A 10,697-nucleotide genomic window follows, 5' to 3' on the forward strand; every position below is an offset into this window, starting at 1 on the left:
GGAAGAATTGAATAAATCACATTTTTGGCTATGATAAAAGATATGCCTCTGGGGTCAAAATGATCCTGTCAGAAGTATGGTTCAATGAAAATATGTACTGGGTGTAAAGTTTGTTTTAAATTCTCACTCATTAAACACAAATCAATCAACACATGCTTCTTTTTGAACGACTTAATATAAAATTAAACTTTTATTAAATAAATTAAAAATAAACTTTTGTTTCCTCAACTGCGTTGCCCACTCCAGTCATCAGATGGCGATGTGAGTCTTTTAGGTTCCGGCGACGCTACCAGTGTGACGTATAATCTAGTGGACGGGACGCTCCTTCAACAACAACAGCTCGTCAGACACCTCGGTAGCTTTCTAGCAAACATAGCTACAACATTCACGCTCTTTACACTGTTTTAGTGTATATTCGTCGCTGTGTATTAAACACACTTCTGTCGTATGTACTCGATGACCCACTTAATTATATATTTACGTTGTTTGTCAGCTAGCTGGTTTGCTAAATTAGCTTAGAACTAGACTAGTCGCTAATGCTAGCTAGCTAAAATTTCCGACCATGAGTTCACCAAGCTACTCTCCTCTTGATAAAGAAGCTCTCATCAAAGAGGAGGAGGAACAGGAGGCTGTTACAATACAAAAACAAGTAGAGGCTGAGGCTGTTACCGTGAAAGAAGAAGAGAAAGACGTTTCAGTGAAAGAAGAGGAAGACGCGTTCAGAGTGAAAGAGGAGGAGGATGTTACAGTAAAAGAAGAGGAGGATGCCGTTTTTGGAGTGAAAGAGGAGGAGATGACTGTCACATTGGAGGAAGAAGAGGAGGTTGGAGATCTGTTTAACACCAGTAAGTACCGTATCTGCAGTCGTTGAACCAATGTGCAGTAAAGGGGTTCTACACTTTAATGTTGTTCTGTAGGAATGGCTGAAGCTGCACTGTAACGTGTAGAACATCAAGAGTGGGCCAACAATTGATCAAATGCATCCAGTGACAATGCTGAAATACTGTACTCCTCAATATTTCCTACTAGATTAGCCCAGGAGGTGCTATCAGCAGTTGTTACATCCATTTTGGGACTTATACATTAATGATATGTACCCATTGTTTCTTGAAGAAATCACTTTTATAAATGCCTCATGAGCTTAGGTCAACTGTCGTACCCCATCAGAACGCAAAATAGAAGCTTTCTTTTAATCCAATGTTTGTCAGTAAATATAAACAAACACTGTATATCCTCAAAACATGGTTAAAACAATATTGTTGATATCAGCCCCATCCCTCAGCTTTTTACCGAAACGGGCAGGGAGTTCGCTTTGTTATTCTTTCAACATGTGATTGCTGCCCCCCAGTCCAAGGACTGTAATGTTTCTTTTAGAGGTAGACTGGCTCTGGCAGCCAAAATCGTCAAATATTCCATCTAAATGTGAATCGATAATCAATTTGGGATATGTTTCTACAAACATAAATTGCTGTACTCACATAATACTTTCATATCACATCAAAATAATTTCACATGATACTTTCATATCACATCAAAATAGGTAACCAGTTTCGACGCCCCAAACGGTAAAACAAATTGGTTTCTCGTAATTTCTCCTTCCATCAGGCGGCTTTTTCTTCTTTGGACTTTATATGGCAGTTGGCAACCAACTTTAAGGTGCATTACCACCATCAACTGGACTGGAGTGTGGACCTCAGTAACCCCATTCCTGTGAATTAGATTTGATTGCAAATCGCCCCTGTCTGTTACCACAGAAGGGTTCCGTCTGTTCCATTCCCAGCTAGGTTACGGGGCTGTTTGTCACCAGTACCTATGACTGGTTGATAGGGGAAACCTCCATGTTTATTATAGGAAAAGTAATTAGGGGAAAACTTTTTAGTAAATTGAAATAAAATAACAAACCTGTTTGAAAATTGAAAACTATTCCAAAACTTTTTTACGACTCCAAAACTAAAATAGCCTAAACTAATAACCAGCATTAATTATGTTCAGTTTGAATAATTTACATCTTAACTTTGGGTAAAAATATAATTGTGTTTTAAATCATTTTTATGTGGTTTTAAAATTCTGAACCTGGAGGCTGGTAAACACTGTCATGGGATGGCAATGTTTCAAATAGACCTAGCTTGTGTATCACTATGACTTGCTATCACCAGAAATACTTTAAGAAATGAGGATATTGGAAACTACTTTCGATTCGTATTAACAGCTTAACGAAAAGAACATTGGCATGAATTACCCTCTGTGAACAAGAAGCACAACATTACAAATATTTTCAGAGATGTGAGATAATTAACTTGTTCTCTGTAATATCGTGTAGCTTTGCAATCGTAACATTATGTACTTTCAAGGAAAATAGGCCTGTTTCTCGACTCATACCCTGACTTTAAAAAGGGATTTAGTGAGAATTAGCTTAGGAACTGCGTGTCACAGCATGACAATCTGAACGCGATTCGTCGACAGTCTCTTGGACGGGCGTTATATACGCTTTGAATTTTTTTGGGGTTTACTTGCCTGTCTATTGAATTTGGAATGCACTGTACTGTTCATCTCTGAAACTCACTGAGATAATTCCTTTGATACAGCAGTAGCAATACAGGGATATAAGATCTACAGAAAATCTAGGAATGCTTATGGGGGAGCTGTTGCTGTATACATGCATTCGGAAAGTAGTATGACCCCTTGACTTTTTCCACATTTTGTTTAAAGCCTTATTCTAAAATGTATTAAATTACTTTTTTCCCTTTCATTTAGCAAATTTATTTGGCACACCTGCATTTGGGGAGTTTCTCCCATCCTTCTCTGCAGATCCTCTCTTGCTCTGTCAGGTTGGATGGGGAACATCACTGCACAGCTATTTTCACATCTCTCCAGAGATGTTAGATTGGGCTCAAGTCCGGGCTCTGGCTTGGCCACTCAAGGACATTCAGAGACTTGTCCCGAAGCCACTCCTGTGTTGTCTTGGTTGTGTGCTTAAAATCTCTTACAGCTACCCCCCTACTTTGTGCAATTTCCGCCTGAAGACATACCCAAATCTAGGAGCCTGTAGCTCAGGCACAGAACCAAGATATGCATATTCTTGGTACCATTTGAAAGAAAACACTCTAAAGTTTGTGTACATGTGAATTGAATGTAGGAGAATATAACACAATAGATCTGGTTTAGATGAAACAATGAAAAAAACACATGTTTTTAAACATATGTTCTTAAAATGAACAAGATAAAACAAAAATTCAGATAGGATGATGGGGATAATTTCAGTGAAAAACACAAGTTGGCAGTAAGAGTGAAACAGTAAGTTTCAGAATGATAACTTCCAAAATGAGTTTGCTACATGACATTTATCATGATGTCACCCAGGTGTCCCACACAAGTAGCCCAAATGTCCCCAAGTGGCCAAATTGGTGAAGTATACATTTTGAAACGAATAACTATATACAAAATACCAAATTAGTATTCTAACACCCCCCCCCCCCCCCAAAAAAAAAAAAAAATGAACAAAATAATAATAATTGATTAAAAAATATATATATATATATATATTTGCAAAATAACATGGGTAACTATTTACACACTTTCAATATTTGGAAGACCCTCAGTCCTCTAGCAAACCAAATCAATTTAAATAGCCCCAGCCTAAAACCCCAAAAAGCAAGCAAAGCAGGTGTAGAAGCACGGTGGCTAGGAAAAACTCCCTAAAAAGGTGGACTGGGGACAGAAAGGAGTCATCATGCCAGGTAGTCCTGGCGCATGGTCCTAAGGCTCAGGTCCTCCGAGAGAGAGAAAGAGAGAATTAGAGAGCATACTTAAATTCACACAGGACGCCGGATAAGACTCCCATTTGGAGTCTGTGTCATTGTGAAAGAAAATGTTCAGTTAGAATAGTTTCACATATGAGCCCTGTATCAACAGGTATAATAAACAGATATATATAGAGAGTACAGGGAACATAAGGTTGAATATATTATTATGACCTGCTAGATCTACGACATTTCAGCTGTATCTACTGTCTCCATTTCACTTTGGCCATTGATGTGGTCCTGCCCTCTCCTCAACAGCCTCAAATAGGCTATTTCATGTGGGTTGGGGTGGGGCGGCAGACACACGCATCTCACATTTCATGACATTACATGTTTATATGTTGCTTCTAAAATGTAAAAAAAAATCACAAATAATATTTTCTATTATTAATTTCAAACAAGGGCATTAGCATAAGACCTTACCAGTCCAAAACGATGTCCTCTCCCATTCAAAAATATTCCTCCACAATCGCTAAATGAATCGTCCTACAACAATCTCTGTCTCACCTTCCCAATCAATTTATTCCAAAGTTGTTTGTACGTCTGTATATCTAGACTTAGATTTAGCTTTCCCTGACTTAGTCGCCATAATGATTGATATGTAAACAGCTGAATCTGCACGTTCACCAAACAATGCAATGCGTAATATGTGTTTCTCCTTCCGGTATGAAACTTCAATAGTGAATGACTCACTTTACGCTGGAGCTTACTACATGGGTTGGTCTTGCAACACATAAACATAGCGTATTGCCGTTTAGCTCAGCTCATTGGCTATCTACCCAGCTAGATTTCAAGGCGATCAGTGGTCATTGGGTTAAAAGACAGTCAATCAACGAAACAGCGAGCAAATCATTGGTGCACAATGATATCATGACTTGTTGTCTTCAAATCGGTTTCTTTCAGTCAATGTGTCCGCGAAATGGCCCATCAGGTTTGATTATATTACAAATAAACCAGTTGGTTGCAGTGAAACCAAACATGACTGGAAAAGTCACGTTCTGTGTGGGTTATTTACCTGGAATGTGTCGTCGAAAATGGAATCAGACGGAATTCACCATACAAGCGGTTCACAAAATGTTTCGTGTTAGGCTAAAAACAGATTTTATCAAACAAAAGATCATTCATTGTGTAACAATGAGCATTGGAATTGCAAACAGATGAAGATCGTCAAAGGTAAACGATTTATTTTAATGCAGTTTGTGATTATGTTACGCTTGTGCTGGTTAAAATAGTTTTTTATGGGGCTCTATGCTCAGATAATCGCATCGTATTCTTTCGCAGTAAATCCTTTTTTAAATCTGACAACGCAAGATTAGCAAGATTCTAGGCTTTCGATACATTTGAGACACTTGTATTTTCATGAATGTTTAATATGACTATTTATGTACGATCACCGTATGTTGTGGAATTTCAGCCCGCTAGCGGGTTCCGTGCGCAGAGAGGTTAAGGTTGTTGTCCTGTTGGAAGGTGAACCGTTGCCCCAGTCTGAGGTCCTGGGTGCTCTGGAGCAGGTCTTTCATCAAGGATCTCTCTGAACTTTGCTCCGGTAATATTTCCCTCGATCCTGACTAGTCTCCCAGTCCCTGCTGCTTAAAAACATCGCCACAGCATCATGCTGCCACCACCATGGTTTTAGAGTCCTTAAGGTGCCCTTTGTCAAACTCCAAGCAGGCTATCATGTGCCTTTTACTGAGGAGTGGCTTCCGTCTGGCCACTCTACTATAAAGGTCTGATTGGTGGAGTGCTGCAGAGATGGTTGTCCTGGAAGATTCTCCCATCTCCACAGAGGAACTTTGGAGCTCTGTCAGAGTGACCATTGGGTTTTTGGTCACCTCCCTGACCAAGGCCCTTCTCAGTTTGGCTGGGTGACCAGCTCTAGGAAGAGTATTCCATTTAAGAATGATGGAGGCCACTGTGTTCTTAGGGACCTTCAATGCTGCAGAATTTTTGTGGTACCCTTTCCCAGATCTGAGCTTTCCCTGAGTATATCAGACTGTTTTTCTCCACCACATCACTATACATCCATAACTATCGGTTTCCTCATTAGCAGATATACTACATCCATAACTATCGGTTTCCTCATTAGCAGATATACTACATCCATAACTAGCGGTTTCCTCATTAGCAGGAAGGAGTTTCTACAACCAGATTGTTTGTGCATCGCCCTCATTCCGCAATTTTAGCAACACAGAAAAGGGCCTATATTGGAGACCAAAAGTCTTCTACCACACTGCTTAGGGTTTCAACCGCATGAATAACTTATTTATAGTCTACAATCTTAGATGTTACTACTTATGTGAAAACAAGACAAAATATGACTTCTTGCTCATTTTAAGACAACTGTCAAATAATTTTTACATTAATTACCGACATGAATTGTTGTTCAACATCATGGCTATGCTGTTGGCATCACCTTTTTACAGTGGATTACCGCTGTTGTGGGCCTTCATTCATCTGTCTGACTTTGTTTTTCACACAGGAGAGATACGGGACTATCGTGGATCCTCTGGGGAGCCTCAACAACCTCATGACGCTGAAGAGGCAGAGACGAGTTTCTCCAGATCAGAACACCTTAATAAACACCTGCAGATATCCACAGGGAAAATAGCTCACTGCTCCTCTGACCGTGGGAAGAGATTCACCTCATCAGACATTACAATTCATCAGAGAACACACACAGGAGAGAAATCTTATAGCTGTGGTCAATGTGGGGAGAGTTTTGGTGCATCTTGCACTCTGACTCTACACCAGAGAACACACACAGGAGAGAAACCCTATAGCTGTGGTCAATGTGGGAAGAGATGGAGGACATCTGGCCAGCTGACATCACACCAGAGAACACACACAGGAGAGAAACCTTATAGCTGTGTTCAATGTGGGAAGAGTTTTGGTCAATCAACCAGCCTGATATCACACCAGAGAATTCACACAGGAGAGAAATCATATAGCTGTGGTCAATGTGGGAAGAGTTTTGGTCAATCAAGCGCTCTGACTCTACACCAGAGAATACACACAGGAGAGAAACCTTTTAGCTGTAAACAGTGTGGGAAGAGTTTTACTCACAAAAGCACCCTGATATCACACCAGAGAATACACACAGGAGAGAAACCGTATAGCTGTGATGAATGTGGGAAGAATTTTGCTTTTTTGAACAATCTGACTCTTCACCAGAGAACACACACAGGAGAGAAACCTCATTTCTGTGATCAATGTGGGAAGAATTTTACTCAGCTAAAAAGCCTGATATCACACCAGAGAACACACACAGGAGAGAAACCTTATAGCTGTGTTCAATGTGGGAGGAGTTTTTCTCAGTCAACCAGCCTGATATACCACCAAAGAATTCACACAGGAGAGAAACCTTATAGCTGTGGTCAATGTGGGAAGAGTTTTGGTCAATCAAGAGCTCTGACTCTACACCAGAGAATACACACAGGAGAGAAACCTTATAGCTGTGGTCAATGTGGGAAGAGTTTTGGTCAATCAAGAGCTCTGACTCTACACCAGAGAATACACACAGGAGAGAAACCGTTTAGCTGTAATCAATGTGGGAAGAGTTTTACTCAAAAAAGCACCCTGATATCGCACCAGAGAATACACACAGGAGAGAAACCGTATACCTGTGATGAATGTGGGAGGAGTTTTACTTTTTCGAGCAATCTGACTCTTCACCACAGAACACACACAGGAGAGAAATCTAATTTCTGTGATCAATGTGGGAAGAGTTTTGCTAGTTCACGCAATCTGACTCTTCACCAGAGAACACACACAGGAGAGAACCCCTAAAGCTGTACTCAATGTGGGAAGTTTTTTTTATTTTTTACATCTAGCCTTCTGAAGACACACAGGAGAGAAATCTTATAGCTGTACTGTATGTGGGAAGAGTTTTGTTCAATCTGGGAAACTGAAGATTCACCAGAGAACACACACAGGAGAGAAATCTTATAGCTGTGATCAATGTGGGAAGAGTTTTGTTCAATATAGCTCTCTGAAGATACACCAGAGAACACACACAGGAGAGAAATCTCATAGCTATGATCAGTGTGACCAGAGATACTCTGAAAAACATCAGAAAATACATACATGTCAATGATATGATTTCACAATGTACAATGTTTTAACATTGTAGTAGGAGTATTTTAATGATGTCACAATGTAGAACCCTAAATGTTTGCCCCCTGTTCTATTGATTTCAGCATGATATGGATATTAGCCTCAGGGGAAAATCCAGGCTCTGAAATGGAATAGTACTATTTATGAGACTAAGTTTATGAGAAAAAGATTTGTTACACTTACCACGGTGGTGACCCACTTGAGTGAAAATGCAACACTTCAAAATGTGGCGAGCTGTTTTTTACAAATTGTCCTCTAACCAGTGATGTACACATTATTGACAGATTCCGTGTGGTTTTTGAGCTGTTAGTTTTAACAGGATGTGCAACCTCATCTCCCTCCTCTCGGCACAATGGATTTCAACGTGATTTCAATGAGTGATAACAAATAAGTGCATCACTCCAAAATGTAGCTGACTGTCTTCTGCAGGTGGTCCTCTAACTAGTGAGCTAAAAGATATCTCCCATTTCCATGTGTTTTTTAGATGTTAGTTTCAACATCAAGTACAATCTGACCTCCCCCCTAATCGATATCAGTGATTTATTGCTACTTGTCAAAACAACAGTGTTTTTGGTGCTTGTGTCCATGGTGAGGACAACAAGTTTCTGATTGTCTCATGGTTGGACAGTCAAAAAGATTTGTGTTTTGTGTTTAGCCAGTGCGGTCCATTGATCACAAATTATTTTGACTTTCCGTATTAGAGATGAGTTATGTTCCAAGGGGACAGAGAGTTCTAGAAGCAAGTGAGTTTTAGGAAGGGAAAAAAATACTTTTTTTCTTGTTTTTAATTGTTGCCAGCCAGTAGACACCATGTTAATATTGTAGAATGTGAAGCATTGTAGTTGATTATAATGTGAAATGGAAGTTGTTTTCTGTTGGTGGTGTGCATTCTTTTAAGGTGTTACAGTCTTTGGTTTTTCCATTTATGTTTTGAGGTTGGACTTCAGCTCGTTAGCACGTAGGGCGCACTGGTGTCACCTCGTTAGTCAGTATGTGTTACACCTGTGCTGGCTTGTCCATATCGTTAGTGGGAAGGTGTTTCACCTGAGCTGGTCCAGGTTCTATTTAAGAGTGTCTGGCCCAGTGCTCCAGTTGTCTTGATAGATGTGGAGAGTCAACACCTTTTAGTTGAAGACTATTTATACAATGAAACACTGTTTTTTTATTCAAACTGTTTGTAAACAATAACTTCTGCCCTCTTAGGGTCTACTTGACCCGCTTATTGATTAGAAACCAAGGCTGTGGAATATATTCTCTCTCACAGGCTATGAAAAAGACAAAAGCTAGGACATTGACTCATGAGTGTTGAATTTATGCCCACTCTACAACAACCCAGGTTGTTATATGCCCCTGAGGATCATCTACGAACATATGAACATCTACAACTATTGAAGATGCAAAAAAAAGAGGGGTTTTCAGAAATATATTTGGTTTGCAGATATGTATTATTATAAAAATAATATACCATTATTATCATAATCTTTAGGATTAATATGTTACATGTGAGACATAACCAGAAACGTCAACGTAGACAACTTACAAGAATGTGTTTACCAGGCTGTGATGAAAACACTTTAAAGGAGCTCTAATTCAAACATGCAGGGCTATATATATATATATATATATGATACGATTACCCACGTTAAAACTGTTGCTGCAAAATCACTTCTCAAGGTGTGTACATTTCAAGCTTTCAACAACAATAAACCAACCAGCACAATAATGTTTCTCAGACTTACACACGGTTGAGTTTTCCTAGTTAGTAAAGAAACAACCACTAAGCAAAACACACAAAGTTGTAATATAATCTGTATTCAAGTCATTCTATACGGAAAACAGGTACATTTAGATTGATCAAGAATTCCCAATAGGTTTGTGTCACACCCTGACCATAGTTTGCTATGTATGTTTATAGGTTTTGTTTGGTATGGGTGTGATCTGAGGGGGCTTTCTATGTTGTGTGTCTAGTTTGTCTTTTTCTGTGTTTGGCCTGGTATGGTTTTCAATCAGAGGCCGGTGTTAGTCGTTGTCTCTGATTGGGAACCATATTTAGGTAACCTGTGTTGTCATTGTTGTGTGATTGTCTATGTTAGGAGCTTGGGTCAGCACATTTGGTATATAGCGTCACGGTCATTGTTGATTTATTGGCTTGTTCAGTTTACTACGTGTTTTCGTCATCCATTAAAACGATGCATTCACACCACGCAGCGCTTTGGTCCGCTTCTTATTACCCATGACGATCGTGACAGCTTGATCTGATCCTCAACCCTATTACGACAGCATATAATGCACAGTCATATGCAAAACCATAAAACTCTGACAAGAAAACTATGAAAACTTTAACACGAATACAAGAATTACCATTATTTTAGTTATCAGCCACCCATGGTGGAAGTTGGTACTTTTTCTTTGCACCAAGCCTCCAAGGGCGTTGACAACCGTATTCCTAATGAGAAATATAGTCTAATAAAACAAATGTCTGCATAATGAAAGACATGAAAACTGTATCCAACAATGTATTTCGATCTGTTTTAAAAGGGGGATATTTAAGGTCACTGATACTAACAATAGACAATAGTTATTGTGGGAGGTTTAGGGTTAAAATATATGGGAAGGATCAGGAATGTTAGAGATTTGGTCACTGGGTTTTAGTTTTTACAACGCTTTTATAATCTAAATGTATATGTTGTGCAAAGTATTTTGGATTCTCAGTCCAGAGAATGGAACACCTATCAATTAACCATGAAAATGGGAGTTACCCATGATATACACTATTGTGTTCTA

General features: G+C 39.3%; 1 protein-coding gene across 1 annotated transcript; it reads left to right on the forward strand.

Moving 5' to 3' along the window:
* Positions 1–322: 322 nt before the first annotated feature.
* Positions 323–10,098, forward strand: LOC135532841 (zinc finger protein OZF-like). Its single transcript, XM_064960274.1, has 2 exons — positions 323–845; positions 6,280–10,098. The coding sequence occupies exons 1-2, from the start codon at positions 563–565 to the stop codon at positions 7,584–7,586; spliced, it is 1,590 nt and encodes a 529-aa protein (XP_064816346.1). The 5' UTR covers positions 323–562; the 3' UTR covers positions 7,587–10,098.
* The last annotated feature ends 599 nt before the right edge of the window (positions 10,099–10,697 follow it).

Source organism: Oncorhynchus masou, unplaced genomic scaffold, assembly GCF_036934945.1.
Source record: "Oncorhynchus masou masou isolate Uvic2021 unplaced genomic scaffold, UVic_Omas_1.1 unplaced_scaffold_2057, whole genome shotgun sequence".
Lineage (NCBI taxonomy): Eukaryota > Metazoa > Chordata > Actinopteri > Salmoniformes > Salmonidae > Oncorhynchus > Oncorhynchus masou.

What these genes read in the sequence shown, in the direction of transcription:
- LOC135532841 (XM_064960274.1), top strand. Translation starts at nt 563, where the DNA reads ATGAGTTCACCAAGCTACTCTCCTCTTGATAAAGAAGCTCTCATCAAA. An exon ending in TGGAGATCTGTTTAACACCA is followed by an intron (nt 846 to 6,279) that starts GTAAGTACCGTA and finishes TTTTTCACACAG; the next exon opens with GAGAGATACGGGACTATCGT.